Below are 17,579 nucleotides of genomic sequence, written 5' to 3' on the forward strand. Positions count from 1 at the left end.
AGCAATGGTCTCAAGTTGTGGTGGGAGAGGTCCAGGTTGGATATTAGGAAAAACTATTTCACTAGGAGGGTGGGGAAGCACTGGGCTGGGTTCCCTAGGGAAGTGGTGGAGTTTCCATCCCTAGAGGTGTTTAAGCCTCAGCTTGACAAAACTCTGGCTGGGTTGATTTAATTGGGATTGGTCCTGCCTTGGGCAGGGGGCTGGACTTGATGGCTTTCTGAGGTCTCTTCCAGCTCTATGATCTCTTTGAGCATGACACAGCAGGAAGAAACCACTTTCTCTGCTCCCAAAGCTGGCTTGGGAATCCAGCAGCCATGCTACTGGGAGCAGAGTTCACCTGCGCAGGGGGAGTGAGCTATGGCAAAGGCTCTGCTGGAAGCCGGGCTGAGTTCATCTAGTTCTAGCACTTCAGTTACGTGCTGGAGAAGTGCAGCACTAAGGGGGCTCTGCACGCAGCCAGCTCCCCCTGCCGGGCAGGACAGGGCCCACACTCCAGCCCTGCCATTCCTTCGGAGAAGAAAAAGCACCCAGTCAAAGCTACAGCAGAGCATGAGGCCCCTAGTGTACCCCTCCCTGCTGCCCCACAAGCTGCGTTCCCATCTAGCACAGGGCATTCTGCATCTGCAGTCACTGGCCCACAGAGAAATCAGTCGGGGGCCACACACGAGTGACAAGCAAAGCCAAACAAGCTAGGGCTGCATCTGGCCCCAGGTCATAGGTTCCCCCCCTGCTCTAGTGTATTTCCCAGTAGGGCCCAGGAGCTGTGAGGGCCACGTTATTCTGCATGTCATGTCTCACCTGGCAGCTGCACATCTCAGTGCAGCGAGGGAGCAAACCCCCCCCAACTTTCCCCTGAACTCTAGCAGAATGGACACATCTGGTCGTTCAATCTGCTGCCGCACAGCCACCCTGGCAGCTAGCCCGAGTGCCGCTCTCCCTGTGCAGCGCGCCGGGCGGGGCATGCAAGGCCAAGCCCTGCTATGAGCGAATGCGTGCTCGCAGGCCACGGGCGCCAAGAGGCCTGTGGAGCTCAGGTTCAGCTCTGTCCCCTTCGGGCACTTCCCCAGCTGTGCTGCTGCAGAACCCACCACACGTTCCCATCCACGGGGGCTTTTATTCTCTTGGACCAAACAGTCAGGCTTGTCGGAAAGCAAAGACGGGAGCACAAAACCGCACAAATAAATAAAGTGAAGTCCGATGGCCACTGAGCAGTCCCGCTGCCAATCCATTGCTGGGGTGGGAGGCCGTGGTGCTAGCCATGCCACACGTGGGACGGGGGCTGGCCTTAGCAAGGAAGCGGTGCTGCAAGCCAGGCTTCTGCAAAGGGGCACATCACCTAGCCGCTGCAGGGACCGAGAGACTCTTCCCACGGGCTGCCGCCCTGCCATCTGGCTGGCCAGTGACCACTGAGGAAAGGGAAGTCCCGTTCTCCATGGCAATGTATAAGTCTAGGCTAGGAGACATTAAGCCTTATGAGAGCACAGAAGGAATGTACGACTCAGTTCTCCCTTTGGTTCCCTCTACGCCCTACACGAGGGACCGGTCACATCTAGTTCTAGCTTTCTCTAATGGCTACCTCCCCCCACACCTGCACTTCCACTCGGCTCCCTGGTGAAGGCAGCAGAAGGGTGTCGCCATGCCAAGATGAGAGAAGAGAAGAGAAGAAAGGGGTTAGCCCAAGCTACACTAGTGCCCCTCCTCTCCACCGCTGGGCTCAGCAGGAAATGAAACCCATTGGCAGGAGAAGGGAAGGTCCCGCCCATACAGGATTTAACACTAAGGACTGATGTGTACAGCAGCCACTGCCCCCAGACCAAACACCACATGTGAACTACTAGGAGCTGACAGTGCAGAGCCAGGGAGCTAGATGGTTATTCAAAGCAATCTCGTGAGAACGTCAGTGAAGGCTCCAGTGTCTGACAGGCTTGGCTGGAGGGCTTTGGTCTCTGCTTCTCTCTCCAGGACAGACATCAGCCTGGTGTCCTGGTCCCTTGGCCGGGCACTGAGCAGAAAGCCTGGGACGCAGGTGGGCAGGACAGCCAGCTGCCCGGGAAGAGGTCTCCCCACTAGGCAGGGCTTTCGGGTGCTAGAGGGGTGCGCACTCCCAGTGGAGCAGGACTACTGCTGATCCAGGAGGATGGACGTGGTGCTATTCCGGGAGCTTTCTATAAAAAGCGGGCGGTTCGGGCTTTGCTGCAGAAGCAGCGATGGCTGTTTTCCAGACTTCTTTCTAGCTCCTCGGTGCTCTGGCGTGAGAAAGCCTTTCCCAGGTGACTGCAGAGACAGGGATGGGGACGTGACCCGAAGCACCCTTTACTCCATTCCGAATACACCAAGGCCAGCCGGCCTCGGACGCAGCATCTTCCTAGAAGCCCGTGGGAGTGAGCACGTTTAGGTCCCGGGGTTGGAGGTTATGGGACCGTGCCGACTGCTTCTTCCCCTCCATAGCGGGAATGTCCATCCTGGGCGGTCTGAACGTGGCTGGGTCCTCTGCCATCCTGGTGGCCTGGGCACGGATCAGCTCCATTGGGGATGGCTTCTGGGCACCCTTGTAGGGCTGGATGGTAAAGGCCCCTAAGGGAAAATGTTGACAGCACATAAGGAGGGAGTCCGGTACCCAGTTTGCAGAGCAGGCACACTAGCAAGGCCTGCACCATAAGGAAGCTGCTCTTCGAGCTGAAGGGCTGAACGCTTGCCTTGACATGTGCAAAGGCACACAGATCTCACGCAGTTCTCCCCGCAGCGCCCCGGGGGTTGCTAGTGGCCTGCAGTGCCTGGCCCCACAGACCCCTGCAGAAGAGCTCCAAGCTGGGAAAGCAGCACAGGCAGGCAGCCGGACACGGCTCTCCCTGTTATGCAAGCGACCGAGACGGGATCGGTGCAGAGCTAGCCACTGACAGGCGAGAGGCCATATGTTTGGCAGGCTACTTCCACACGAAGGCTGGGAAGTGTCACTCCTGTTACCAAAGAGACCAGTGGCAGTGCCGGTGTTCTGTCTCCACCAGCAGGCCACAAGATGCTCTAGTTCGACACGGAGAAAAGCCTGGGCACCACAAGAGGCCGCTACAAACAGCGGCTGGAACAACACGGCCAAGTTCCTGTGAAATCTACTTGTGGCCACTGTGTGCTGCCTCTCACTGACCACTTAGACTGGGTGCACCCTCCCAAGTCAGCCCCTCCCGCTGCCTCGGCCAGCTTTTGAGAAGGCGTCTCCTCCTCCAGCAGGCACGTACCTGGGTCATTTGCAGATTTCTGGACAGCTTTGGGTCCAAACAGGCTCCATTTTTCAGAGGCTATTCTGTCTCTGTCCCCCCCATCGGAGTCCAGGTCTGGGCCAGTGATAGAAGTGGAGGATCCCTGACTAAACCAGCCCCTGGAAGAGAAGAATCATGTTGGAGCATTACCAACGGAAGGGAGAAGTGACAGTTTCGTCTGTGCCCCCATGGGCCCACCAGAAGCAGCCAGTCCCAAACAAGCAGTAATCGGCCTTTTGCTCTAAGGCCACGTCGCTTCATCCGCCACCCGATCCCAGAAGCGAGAACGTGCACCCCACAGAGTTCTAGGAGCTCTCACAGGACTCTAGTCCCTCTGAACAGCCAATGCTGACTCCTACAGAAACCCCTGGGAGGCGCTGAACCCCACCCACCAGTAGACCGCCGAGCTCTCGGGTACTGGGCAGGGAGGCTGTTGCACCTCTGGCTCTAGGGCCTGAAGGAAGCCAGGTCCCCCAGGAGGCATAGGGCTGTCCTGCGCGGGACTGTACCTGTGTTTCTGTTTGGGAGAGGAGTGAGGGGTGCTGCTTGGAGTGGACTGAGTGGAAGACGCCGGTTTGTCTTCTCTGGCCATCTCGCCACTTTGCATCTTTAACTTCTGTTAGAAGGGCAAGAGGAAAACAAAAGCAGCATGAGCACTGGGAGTAAGCGAGTGGGCTGCAGCTGTGTGTCACAAGGGCTGCGTGCCGGGTGCCTGTTCATCACACGTAGGGCGCCACGTCTCAGACGGCGTGTAGCTCCCAGAGCATTTCAGGAAGAAGGTCGAGTTACTCCGGCCTAAGGGAGCAGTTCACGCCGCGCTCTCGTTAGAGCCACACCGCCCTCTGCCAGGGTCTCAGTAGGATCCCCACTGCAGGGAAGCGAGTTTATCTGGCTCCTTGCTGTACTCGTCAATAGCACTGCCCTGGCTAGGTGCCACGTGGCCCACCGGCCTCTTGCTTCTAACTCAGCTGTCTAGCGACTGCCTCGCAAGGGAGCACCGCTGTACTATTTGGAAGCCATGCCCAGCATCAGGGCTCTCAAGGCTTTCCTGCCTCTGCAAACAGGACATCGGACAGGGACCTACTCCACGCCAACCCGGTCATTTCAAACCCTTCCTGATGGCACAATGCTAACGTCAATGGGAGTCATGGTCTGAAGAGGGACTCGGGAACTTCTCCCTCATCTGCTTCAGTGACAGCTTGCATGCCACAGACACACCGCTGCTGCTTTACTCTTATGAGCACCGCAGAGTAGGGATGTTGGCAAACATCTAGTTTTGTGAACATGTAACCTCGGAATTTCTCAGCGGTTACACGTTTACACACGGGGGGCAGGCGGGAGCCAGTGCTCACAGAGAGCCAGCCCTCATGCCAGCTCCCTGAGAGCACTGGCTCCTGCCGATACAGAAGCTGGTACATGCAGGGAGCCAGCTGCTTAGGGGAGAGGAGCCCACTGGCTTCTTTCCTGGAGGGGACGGGACGCAAGCACGCCGAGTGGTTAGGGCAGCTGCATTACCGCAGAGTGAGCGTGGCCCTGAGTTACTGGCCTCTTACATGCCCCAGAGAGCAGCAGCAATGAAAAATCTGTACAAAGGCTGGAGGCAGAACAGTTATTCAGGAAGGCCAGATGCTTTATTTGTGTATTTTAAGAACTATTAACACCCTTTGCAACGCATGCTGGGCCACGACAGGATGGCACGTCCAGCCTCAGACAGGTCCACGGGCCAGATTCACAATTTAAAGGGTAATTATCTTCAGGGTGGATTCCGCCCCCACTGACGGTGGCTGACTGTTTCCAGCAATACTGAAAGACTGAAAGTTACATGCCGAAGACTCGCCTACTAGAATCTGAGTGTTACATTTCGGGGAAGCACAGAGTGATCCTAGTCACAGCACAGCTAGTGAGGTGCAGGACTATGAAACAAAGGCACAACAGGCTATTTACACTGGCACTGTTACCAGCCGAGTTCTGCCGAGAGCTACAAACAGGAGGAGTAATCCCCAAACCAGTTCCATGAACCCTGGCTGCTCAAGGGCCAGTCAAGTGCCCGAGAAGCCGAGGTAAAGCAGCACACGAGCCACAAGGAAACCAAAGCAGAGTACAAGACGAGGGTCTTACATGGAGTGCCTCAGCCACACGGTGGTACTTTGTCTCCTCCGCGGTGAGGCCCTTGTGGGGAGTGTAGCCAGCATCCCTCAGCCCTGCCTGCCGTTCAAAGCGCTGAATGCTCTCCTGAGTCTGCTCTAGAATGGACGAGATGACACATTCATACAAGCAAAGGGAAAACGCAGGCAGCACGAGAAACAGGGCGTCCCTTCTCCAGGGGTTTGCAGCATGGGGAGTCAGCCCAGACAGAACGTGACAGACAGCTCAGAAAGGCCCGGGACTCAGGGGCTCTAAGGAAACTGACCAGCTTGGAACTGCGCAGGAAGGCGGCGCTCACATGCCCATCTCGGCCAGAGGGGGAAGCTCGTGTTGCTCCTGAATTAGAATGTTTCTAAGGCGCCAGGCAGTTAAAATAACCACTCAATCATCAGAATCTGGCCAAGCTCCAACACGCAAGGGATGGCCAGCGCTTTCCACCAGACTCGGGTGTGGTGAACGGCTAGAGCAGCAGCCTCTCAAACGTGTCACAATTGGTAGCTGCTTTTGAAGGTTTTCATTCTTACGTAAAAGCGGCGAGGAGTCCTGTGGCACCTAACAGTCTAAACGAAGTGTTGGAGCAAAGACCCACTTCATCAGATCACATGCATTTGACGAAGTGGGTCTTTGCCCACAAAAGCTTGTGCTCCAGCACTTCGGTTAGTCTATAAGGTGCCATAGGACTCCTCGCTGCTTTTGCAGATTCAGACTAACACGGCGACCCCTCTGATACTTAATTCTTATGTAGAACTCCTGGTAAAGTCTAGAGCAGTGTTTCACAACCACTGGCACAAGTACCCATAGGGGTACTCGAAATAAATCTGGGGGGTACGTCAACAACTGAAATTTGGAGAAAACCGAATTGAAGTTTTACAGCACTGTATTACTGGTGTACGTTTTACACCCAAAAATGTCACGGCCCGCCCGGCTACGATTAAGTTGGTTAAACAAATGTGTTGCAATGGCAGAAAAAAAAAAGTGTGTGTGTGTCTGAAAACTGTAGGTCCTGGGGGTACTTATTTTTATTTTTTTAAGGGGTACTTTTTTTGTAAATAAAGGTTGAGAAACACTGGTCTAGAGTGATGCAAAACCTGCCTCGTTCAGGGACAGAGCTGGAAGCATCAGCATCTCAAACTTAAGGTCTCTGATTTTCGCTATTACAGCGAGAGACTGTCCTTAATGCTGCTCCCTTCCATTGTGTTACCAGCAGGGGGTTGTACGCTCCTGCCAGGGCTTTTCATTAGTGGACTGGCTATGGAATCTCAATGTCCAAGAAATTCGGGAGCTCGTGGGTCTATTACGAAGCAATGACATGGACACGCCAATGGGCTTGAAAACAGTTTCTGTAAGCTGGGGAAAAGCTAGGTCCAGGATTGCTTGGATTAGTGCTCTTTACACCAAGAGAACGTTTCCAGTGCAGGGCAGCTCTCCAGGGGACTTATGGCTTAGCATGCTGTAGGGAACCATCTTTGTGAGCTTCCCGGACATGGAGCTAAGAACCCAACTGGGCTGGAATTATTGCCTGAATATTAAGGTCTGAGCTTTAGATAGTCAGGCAGCAACAAAGTAAGAACTGGGGACCAAGTTACGCCCTAGTGGTTAGCATCTACCCTAAGGAGTGAGCAGATCTTGCAGCACTGCAAATCCAATCACATTGTAAAGCGTCCCTGTTACCACCCCGGCTAGACTGCTGACGAGGAACACACGAGTGCCAGGGAGTGACACTTAAGCACTCTGTATCAGCCTGATGGGTCAATCTTCCCTTTGCTCTGCTCCAATTGGAAATCATGCTTACTAGTTAAACACAACAGCGAATAAGCAAACAAGTAACAGCTGGCAGCACCTGCTCTCATTATTCTTGTAACAAAAATAAGACTATTAATAAGTCGCTGCAGCAGACATGAATCATAGACGCCAATTTCTGCCCAGCCTCTCACCAACTCCGTTCCAAGGGAGAAAACGCTTGCAGAGTTCAGATGTAGTCATCCAGCACTCGATTGAAGGCAGAGTTTCCTGCACAGTTCCATTAGTGAATCTGCAAAGCTTGCGAGCCCCTGCTTTTTCCTACACACGTTCCATAGTTAGGTAGCTGAAAGAGCAGGCTAGGAAGTCTGGTTGCATGGACAACAGAGCTTTGGACGTGATCTCGGCACACACCCCATTCCTGGCACTATTAAGCAGCCTATGACAAAGACAGAGTCCTTACTTGTAATGAGCGAATTCATGATGATATGGGTGGCCTTGGCCTTCACCACTGGGACCTTGTTCACACTTTCAGTGGAAGATGAGGGGGTTATGACAGATGGATACACGCTAGCCTCCCCTTCCTCAACCTGTGCAGGGGAAGTGGGGTAGAGTTGAAGACAGAGGGGAGAAAGTTACCGTGTGAACATCACACACCTTCCCTGAAGTCTCATCACAAGAGACTTCACACACCCGGTGAAGCAAAAGTCAACTTGTGTCGCAGAGTCACAGCGGTATCGCCATGTCCCTAAGCAAATGGACGTTTGAGTCCTTCCAGGACAGGATGCTCCTGTTCTCCACTGACAGAACTCGTTCTCACATGGATTTGGAAAGCGCTGGGCTCAGCCAGCAGGGTGTTAGTCTGAGTGGCAAAGGTCACTAGGGAAGGAGATTAGAACCAGCCCCTTTCTCCTTCCACTCAGCCCAATCGGCCCAAAACACAGCAGGTCTTTCCCCACAAGAGAAGACGCTCTGGTAGCTGGCACTACAGTTGCTAGCCAGCATCCTGGTTAGAGAGAGTAGACCCACATATAAGCCAGGGCACTCCAAGCGTAACGGTGTTAGTCTAGGCCAGGGGTGGGCAAAATGTGGCCCAAATCCGGCCCACTGCCAACAGGAACCTCAGGCAAACTTCCTGCTTTCTACACCCACGCACACAGCTCGATGCAGCCAGCTGTTGGGGCCCTGTGCTCTGGGCACCTTGAGCCCCTGGGGTGGGCAGGCTTTGTGCACCCCAACCCCAGCAATTCTCGCACAACCACACGGACGTCAACCAATGGGAGCTGCCAGGGCTGTGTTTGCAGCACAGGTAGTGCATGATGCTCCCCTGCCCCTAGGCTCACAGTGCACAAAGCACATGGCCTCTGCAGCCAGCTACCTGGAGTAGTGGGCGGGGCATAGAAGGCAGGGAGTCGTCTCCCACCTGAACCTGGCACCCCACCCTCCCCTTTCTCCACCCCAGCCTTCTGCTTCCCCTCCTGCACCCTTACCCCATGTCACAACTCCAAGCCCCCTGCATCCCATCCCCGCCCCCATACTCCCTCCCAGACCCTGCACCCCCTTCTACATCCCTCCTCCAGATCAGAATCCTCTCCTGCGCCCATATCCACATCCCCTCCTGGCCTCTGCACCCCCGGTCACAACCCTCCGATCACCCATCCTCCCTCCCAGACCTTGTACCTCCTCTAGTAATATCGTGGAAGAGTGCGGCCCTCGAGCACTTACCAAATTCTTAGAGTGGCCATCAAAAGTTACTGCCCACCCCAGTACTTCATATTGGTGTAAAGCCATTCTAAGCTCAGTCAAGTAGCTCATACCCAAAGGTTTGCCACTCTTAACTAGACTCTGGGGATTGCCTGCTGGACTCGGAAGCGAGCGCCCCTTTCAAAGCGCTGCTCTAGTTGCAAGAGTTACTCCTCTTCTCACAGCTGGGCACTGGCTCTTTGACCATGCTCCAATCTAAGGCTCAGCGCCACAAGACGTTCTAGTGGTAGAATAAAAACCAGTTGGAGTGGACACAGTCCAAAAGACTGCATGGGCACATGGCTCAGTAGAGGGGGGACTTGCTTTAGTTGAACTAACCTGCCCTCGGAGCACTCTATGCTCACCAGACACTGCGTTTAAGTGACAAAATCACAAAGGACATACGCGTACTCTTCAAAGGTACCTTGAAAAATGTTTAACTGAACAATTAAACAACCGGAGTTATTCCTGTTTCTTTATGGTGAAAGAACCCCTGGAAAGTTCTTTCACTCCTGCCCAAAGGAAAGGGGAGGGGGCAGCAGGAATGTCTGGCTTTGGTCTTAGAAGTTTAAGGGGTAGGCTTTTCACAATTGGTAGTTTGAGGGTGGAGGTCTGGGTTAGTCCTTAGTGCTAAGTCAGTGTTGGCCAAGATTCGGTGTAGCTCTCTCACTAAAAGCCTCAGTTGTTTGGCTTCCACTTGCTACTCCTCCAGGCAGACTCAGGAGATACATTCCTAACGTTTAAGTCAATCAGGAAATTGTCCTTGATGAGAACACTCTCCGTTTTCATCTGCCTCTGCAGGACACCTTAAAGTACTAGTCACTTGCTGAGTCCAGAAAAGTTGCTGGTTTTCATCCCATTAGAATCCATCAGACATCTCCTCCCCCATTCTAGAGTGCCTACCTTTGAAAGTTCCTGGTACTTGCGCTCTGGGATGACTGGCTGTTTCCACAGGACATTGGAGTGCATATCTGAAGGGGGAGGGGTCATCGGCGCTGTATCCTCCAGGGCATCATCATAGCTGAATGCCCGACGATGCATTCCAATTGGCAGGGACATCTTTCCTAGAAGCCCTCCAGAGCCATGCTCAATAGCTAAGAACAAAGATGGCAGCTTTCACAGTGGGACCCAAACTGGATTATCTCTGTACTAATTAAGAGCACCAATTTTTGTTCTAGTTGCTTCAGGGACATAGTACAGATCACGCCACTAAAGCCTACTTTCAAAATGAGACAGGTAATTCCATAAGGAAGCAAGTGCTATGAAGCTTATCTCAGGGCTTGTCTCCATTATGCCGGGGACTGATGCTACAGCAATCGATCCACCAGCCGTCGATTTAGCACATCCGCTTAGATGCGATAAATCAATCTCCATGTGCTCTCCTGTCGATGCTGGTACGCCACCAGGATGAGAAGTGTATCGGGCATCAACCTTGCCACATGCAAGATGCCACAGTAAGTACATTGACTTCAGCTTTGCTATTTGAGTAGCTGAAGCGACATAGATTAGGTTGACAGCAGAGGTTATTGGAGACAAGGCCTTAAGCAGCTTCCTAAAGGACCAGTAAAGTCTGGGCCTTTCTACAGGCAGTTACCGTGGGGATATTTTGATGTGGTTGCTAAAGAAGTTCACCCTTCGTACCAGTTTAACTGTTTTGAAAGAACAGGTTTCTACATGCAAAATTCTAGGAGCTTTTTTTTTTTTTTTTTTTTTAAATGTTTTGCTAGCCTCACTCCAAACTATCAGATTAGATGGGACAAGTGAATCACAAACAAGTTATCCTATAACTACTGCTTCAAATCTGTCACAGTTAAAAGCAGTACTTCACGAAACACACCCTGAGTAGCAATCTATTATGCAACTGCACATATTGTGGGCTAAAACACCAAGTTCACCAACAACTAAATAAAATCTACGTGGTAAGGCTGCACTGAACAGGAGCACTAAGCCTGCTTTGGGAGAAAAAGCAGTGCTATTAACCTTAACCTTATACAGTATATGGCTGCTTTAGCCATAGTTCTGACATGATTCCACAGTTGGGAGTTTATCTGTACAATGCAAAAGCACTACGGAAATATAGGTTCTGATTTCATTTACATATTTGGAAGCTTGTTCTACCAAAACATTGCCTGCTACTAGCATGCATTCTTACAAGATCTATTTATGAGATCAGGTATTCCTATAATTTAGTGCCTAACAATCAAGCAGCTATTTTCAGACCCTTGGGTGAAGAGAAACATGCAAAACTTTGTCAAGTCTCAACAAATCTAATCACAAGTTTTCCCTAGTTAAACAGTGATGGGGAGAGGGCAGAACACAAACTTCAGTCTCTGGACAGCTTTAAGGGATAGGGCTGCTAGCATGGTCTAGGGAAAGCACTAGATACAAGTCCAATCAGCTGTGGGGTGAGAAGGAGGCTGCCTCAGACCCAGGTGCCCCAGCTTGGAAAGCCCAAAAGACACATGCTGTGGAGAGCCACACTTCTGAACACCTCCCACTTCTGCTATTCTGAAGAAGGTATGAAAAATGGAGTCTGGCCAATTTTCTAGATTCTGCTAATTGCCTTGTCAAATTAACAGCAGCCTACTTGACAAAAGCAGTCATGTGACTATCAGTAGTGTAATGACTGAGGCAACCACTAACAAGAACATGTTCAATCGATGGTTCTGAACCCACAGCTGCGACCATGTGACAGTCTCAAGCGCCCACTGGGTTAGATTCTAAGGTCTTCAGGATACAGTCTTTGCGTTGCAATATATTTGTACTGCACTCAGCATAGCGGGAGCGTGATACAACAAATTATTCACTGACAGGTATGGATACAATAGCACTATTAAAAGCTGCCACAGTAGCCTCAATTGCATACCAAAAGCCCTAACAAGGCTATAGCCCTGATCCAGACTAGGGATGTAATAGTGTAACCGATTAACTGATAAGCAAAATCTTATAGGTTAATGCTACAAGACTACACGCATTTCCCTCCCCTGCCCTCCCTTGAACAGGGGCTGCTGCCATCCTGTGCTGCTGCCTCTGTATCAGAGGCAGCAGCACCGGGCAACAGGCAGCAGAACCATGAAGGGAGCTGGTTTTAAAACTGGTTCTCCTCACAGACCAGCTCCTACCAGCCACCCTGCACAGAGTGGCAGGGGACTCCTTGGGGTATGGCCAGAGCACACTGGCTGCCAGCCCCGCACCCAGGAACTATAGAATAGTCGACTAACCGATAAGAATTCATGAGATTATTCAACTACTCAAATAACCAATATGTAACATCCCTAATCCAGACTTCAGGGCCCAAATAAAACCATGTCTTCCTACAATTTACAGTCACAGACGGGATTAGACTAATATTTACTGGAAAGAATTAGTTTTACCAGGAATATCTGGTTGCCTTGAAGCCATGATTGGAATCCAGATGTTTCGCTATCTGGAAATCCAGACCTGATTCCCGTTACCTGATAAAACAGAGAATGTGTTTTATCTGCAAGAGGCACTAAGGCTACAGTAAATAAAGACCTTGGGTCCATGCGCCGAGCCAGCCTTCGGGAGCAGGAGCTCCACGCGCCTGTGTAGCGGGCAGGGCGGCAAATGATCCGCCTAGACAGCTGCAAGGTGGCCCCCCCGGTGAGACTCGTGCCCAGCACTGCGCCTGCAGCCCTCCCCCCTTCGAAGCCACGGGAGCCCCCAGGCCCGGGCAGCGTCTCGCCGCAGCCGCGCAGGGCCCCGGGGCGCATCGCCCAGAGGCGGGAGCCAGCGGCGCCCCGGGAGCCTCCCCAAGGCCAGCGCGAGCCGCGGCCCCGTTCTGCGCGCGCCACCGGGAGCCCCCCCCGCCCCGGCCCCCCCCGCCGGGAGCTCCCCCACACCGGCCCCCCCCGCCGGGAGCCCCGGCCCCGGCCCCTCCCCCGCCGGGAACCCCCGCCCCACACCGCCCCCCCCCCCGCCGGGAGCTCCCCCACACCGGCCCCCCCCGCCGGGAGCCCCCCCACACCGCCGGGAGCCCCTCCCCCGCCGCGAACACCCCCCCACACCGCCCCCCCGCCGGGAACCCCCCCACACCGGCCCCCGCCGGGAGCCCCCCTCCTCCTCTCCCCGGCCCGGCCCCAACCGACCCCCTCTCTCCCCTGCGGCCCGTACCTGGCTCCGCCGCTAGCAGGCCGGAGGGGGCCGCCCGCGACGGGGCTCGAGTCCGGGCCGCTCGCAGGCGCCATGACGCGGGGCCGGCCCAGTCCCCTCGGCCCGGCCTTAGCAACGACAGCGGCTGGGCAGATCTCGCGATACGTGGTGACGCAGGGCACGCCGGGAAGTGTAGTCCGCCGCGCCGTGGCCGGAGAGCATGCGCAGCGGGCCTGGCCCGACCCCGCTGGCTGAGGCGGGCGGAGCGACGCTCACCCCACCCCACGTGACTCCCCGCCCCGCACACACCCACTCACGCCACGGCGCGGGAGCCATGGCAACGCCCCCCCCCAGCCGGTCGCGGCGCCGCACTCCCGGGAGCCGAGCGCATGGCCCCCCCCGGCGCGCTGGGCCGCCTGAGCCTGGCGCTGGGCGCCGCCGTGGCCGCGCTGGGCTCGCTGCTCCTCGTCGCCTGGAGAGCCTGCAGCCCGAGCGCCGGCCGCTGGGGGGCGCGCTGGGACCCGCCCGCGGGGCAGGTAGGGGCCCGATCCGGGGGGCAGGTAGGGGCGGGGCCCGATCCGGGGCAGGTAGGGGCGGGGCCCGATCCGGGGGCAGGTAGGGGCGGGGCCCGATCCGGGGGCAGGTAGGGCCTGGGCCCGATCCGGGGGCAGGTAGGGGCGGGGCCCGATCCGGGGGCAGGTAGGGGCCTGGGCCCGATCCGGGGCAGGTAGGGCCTGGGCCCGATCCGGGGGCAGGTAGGGGCCAGGGCCTGGGCCCAATCCCAGGGGTAGGTTGGGGCGTGGGCCTGGTCCCGGGGGTCGTGCACGTGGCTGGAGACCGCCCCCTCCCCTCCGCCCGTTCCTTGCCGGGGCAGAGCGATGCTGGGGTGCCAGGGCCGGGGGGGGGCCTCCCTTCTCCCCCAATGAGCCAGCAATGGGGCCCCCCAAACAGTTGCACTGCGGCATGGGGGGCCCCACGAGCCACTTTATGGAGCCTAGTGGGCGCTGCATGTAGCCCCCTTCCCCCGGCAGAGCTGAGGCTGGGCAAGCCCGCAGCATAGTGGTGCCCCTGCCAGTTTCTGTCTGAATGGCACAGGGGCCCTGCCCGGCATTCCTTCTCAGCTGCGCGCTTGGGCCGCCACCCAGGAGAGATTCCCATGCTGCCCAGCTGATTGGCAGAGCGCCCAGCAGCACGTGTTCCTACTGGTGGTGCCCATCTGCCCATGCCTTGTGCACACAACAAAGTTTATTCTGCACGTGGATGGGAAAAGTTAGAGGGAACATTGGTCAATTTTTTATTCGTTCCTCAATCCCACCAGGCTGGGTGGCGCCCTAAGGTGAGTCAGTGTGAAGGTGGCAGTCCCGCCCTCAGCCCTTTGCATGTCATCTCTGTTTCCACCCTGTTTTTTTGTCCCTGCTATGGCGCCGCATCCTGGTCCCGGCCCTGCCATTCAGAGCAGCTGGGGATAGCTCCCCTGCTGGAGGGCTGGGACTACTTCCTGGATGTTGTTCTAGATTGGCATCAGCCCCCCTCTGCCCTTGCCGTTGTGGAAACAGCAGAGCACCCCCGGTTGTGCCAGGTCAGGGTGAACCCACAATGCACGTACCAGGGCAGGGAGAGGACGGCACCTAATCTGGAGACGGGAGTTTGAAATTGCAGGATATCCCCCTTCACCATCCACCTCCAGTGAGGGGGCTGTGCCAGGAAGCCCCTTGCTAGACCACGGGCGTACAAGCAGCTTGTCCTGCCTCTGCCATAGCCTGAGATGGCCCAAGAGTCCTACCGTGCAGGGCTCCAACAGGCCAGTGGGCACCCCAGGCCCTGCATGGGGAGATGGGGTTTGGTGTGAACTGCAGTTCCTGCAGGGAACACAGGGCACCACGTGCTCACTTGCTTTGCTTGTGCTGGGCCCAGGCCTGCAGACTTCGTGGGAGACAGGCCCATCTCCTTGCCAGGCCCCTTGCATCAGCCCTTCGCTGCTCCCACTAATCCCAGCGCCTTGTGCTCCTGCAGCTGGATTTCTCCATGCGGCAGGTCCTGGTGCTGGGCCTGGATGGGGCTGGCAAGAGCAGCGTTCTCCACTACATGGCCAGCGAGGCCGCCAAGGACCGCACAGCGCCCACCGAGGGCTTCAACTCCGTCCAGCTGGACGCAGGCGGCTTCCAGATCGACCTGCTGGAGCGTAAGTGGCCCTGGCCTCCGTGGGGAACTTGTCAGCTTGCTCGCAGGGTTGGCCAGAGAATGCCAGCGCCGGGCTGCCGGCGGATGATCTGCCCGCACTTCAGGCCCATTGTGTGAGGGCTGCCTAGTGTGACTGGGGGTGCCGAGGCCCCTGGGCACCACTTCTCCCTGTGGCAGGAGCGAGTTCCGTCCCTTCCGCTGCCATTTCACGAAGCACCACGGCCCCCTCCCTTCCCCAGGTTAAGCCTGGGATGCAGGGCCCCAGAGGGAACCACCAGCCCCTCCGGTCCCTGTTGCTGGGCTGGCTGAGGACCTGACTTCTGGCTCTTTGTGTGTCAGTCGGCGGCAGCCAGAACCTGCGATTTTACTGGAACCAGTACCTGAGCCAGGCCCACGTGCTGGTGTTTGTAGTGGACTCTGCGGATGGGCCACGCCTCCCCACCGCTTGCCAGGAGCTGCACTGCCTGCTGGCTGAGGATCAGCGCTTGCCCTTGGTCGTCCTGGCCAATAAACAGGTGAGAAACTCAGCAGCTGGTCCTGCTGGGACCCGGTGAGGCTCCGGCTGCAAAGGCTTTTTAAAGCCCCAAGGCAGGGCTGCTTTGGCACAAAGAGGGGGGTGACGAGCAGCCTAAGAACCTGCCCAGACCGGAGTTTAGTTGAAGCAGAGAGTGAGACCTTGAGCTTTGCAGAAACGCAGTGGTAAGCGACATGAGAGAGCTGCAAGGACCGTGCCGGAGATGCCAGCAGCTGCATGCGTGCGTGGCCCCAGCTGAGCCAGGCCGCCTGTGGAAAGGGAGTGGCCCGGGTTAAGGTCCACAGTGACTTGGCAGGTAGGCTCAGGGCGGGGTGACACTGTTCAAACCCAGCCGGTGCTGGTTCCTCCTAGGACAAGAGCGACGCGCTGAGCGTGGCCGAGCTGCACCAGGAGCTGGCCCTGCACACGCTGAACGGTCAGAGGGAGTTCTTCCTGCTGCCCACGAGCGCCACCCACGCTGCGCTGGCCACCGCCACCGGGATCTGGCGCGTCAAGTCTCTGCTGGTGGAACTGCTCTCCCAGCTCTGACGTGCTCGTCGCGCCCGAGACGGGCCGGCTGGACGGACCCTGCTGCGCTCGTGTTTGCCTGGCCCAGAGGCGCTGGGCTGCAGACGGCTGGCTTTCTGCTGTCGGGCCAGAGCTGCTCTGCCTCCATCCCCTATCGGGAGATGCTGTGAAGTGGCACCCCCTTGGGCTCAGGCAGGCTGCCCTCAGCACCCAGAGGGCTGGCCCAGCCACGGACCTCAGGGAGATGGAAGAACAGCAGGGGCAGGTGGGCAGCACCCAGCATGGGGCACGGGATGCACCAGGCCCTACAGCGCCCCAGCCCAAACAGGCAGCTGCGCCGGTGGCTGGTGGCCTCTTGTGACACTGGGCTGGCCCCGTGGCCTGCAGACAGGCCACTCTCTGCATCTGGCACAGGGAGGGCAGGAGATGGAGCCATAGGGACATCTGCAGCGAGGCTCTAGGCAGGAATTGTCTGTCCTTGGAGTGAAGGGCTCCTTCCCTGGGGTTAATGGGCTGCTGCCTGCTTGCCGGTGCAGACACGACCGGCCGCCCTTTGCAGGGCTGCTGGGAACCGGCGTCAGGCGCTTTCAGTACCGACAAGGAGGCCGGCGGCACTTCAAAGACTAACCAGTTCAGCAGGGCATAAGCGATTAGTCTTTAGTCCACTGGCCGCCTTGCTGTTGCTGGGAACAGGCCCCTCAAGCCAGTCTGGCCACACGGGGCCCATGTTCCAGGGTGGGAACGGCCCCTCTGCTGCCAGCACTGCCTGGGGGAGGAGGCATCTTGTCTCTCCTTGGAGCTGGATCGCCAGGGCAACTTCAGCCCATGGAGGGATGGGGAGGGGGAGCCCCTTTGGACAGCTTTTCCCTCCCCCCTCACAGGGACTCTTCACGTCCCCTAAAAGGCTTTGCAGGCAGGTGACTCCCCTGGCTGTGACAGGCACCCACAGGAGGGGCGGGTGCTACTGAGCCTGAGGAGAGGGACCGCCCCAGGCCTCTTTGGAGCATGCGATAATAAACCAGTGATTGAATGGTTTACCAGTCTGGTATTAACCACTCAGGACGCTTGTCCCATAGGAAGCATCAGCAGCTGATCAGATACCAGGTCAGGCCTGCTGTGAGAATTTCTCTCTCAAGCCTCAGGATTCCCCTGACTGCTGGGCCGTGGCCGCACGCTATGGCTACGTCTGCAGTGCAGGCTTTTTGCACAAGAATGTCCGTCCTTGCGCAAACACTCAGAGCGTCTACGCTGCAGGCGCGTTCTTGCACAAGTACATTCACAATGAAGTGTTGAACAGAGGGCTTCTTGCACAAGAGGGCAGTGTGGACGGGCAGCAGGAGTTTTACACAGGAAACCCCTGT

General features: G+C 56.5%; 2 protein-coding genes across 3 annotated transcripts; one reads left to right on the plus strand and one right to left on the minus strand.

Moving 5' to 3' along the window:
- Positions 1-303: 303 nt before the first annotated feature.
- Positions 304-13,160, minus strand: KIAA1191 (KIAA1191 ortholog). Of its 2 annotated transcripts, XM_075900682.1 has the most exons (8): positions 13,017-13,160; positions 12,257-12,337; positions 9,786-9,976; positions 7,603-7,729; positions 5,373-5,497; positions 3,764-3,870; positions 3,234-3,373; positions 304-2,574 (listed from the first exon to the last, which is right to left on the minus strand). In XM_075900682.1, the coding sequence occupies exons 2-8, from the start codon at positions 12,282-12,284 to the stop codon at positions 2,366-2,368; spliced, it is 927 nt and encodes a 308-aa protein (XP_075756797.1). In that variant the 5' UTR covers positions 12,285-12,337; positions 13,017-13,160; the 3' UTR covers positions 304-2,365. The 2 variants fall into 2 exon arrangements, with proteins under 2 accessions (XP_075756797.1, XP_075756798.1); XM_075900683.1 differs by lacking the exon at positions 12,257-12,337 and having other exon boundaries at positions 13,017-13,138.
- Positions 13,161-13,237: 77 nt separating this feature from the next.
- ARL10 (ARF like GTPase 10) lies at positions 13,238-17,253 on the plus strand. The gene is made up of 4 exons (XM_075900691.1): positions 13,238-13,531; positions 15,009-15,177; positions 15,516-15,691; positions 16,063-17,253. Exons 1-4 carry the CDS (start codon positions 13,385-13,387, stop codon positions 16,237-16,239), a joined length of 669 nt encoding a protein of 222 aa, XP_075756806.1. The 5' UTR covers positions 13,238-13,384; the 3' UTR covers positions 16,240-17,253.
- Positions 17,254-17,579: the final 326 nt, after the last annotated feature.

Source organism: Pelodiscus sinensis, chromosome 17, assembly GCF_049634645.1.
Source record: "Pelodiscus sinensis isolate JC-2024 chromosome 17, ASM4963464v1, whole genome shotgun sequence".
NCBI classification, from domain to species: Eukaryota; Metazoa; Chordata; order Testudines; family Trionychidae; genus Pelodiscus; species Pelodiscus sinensis.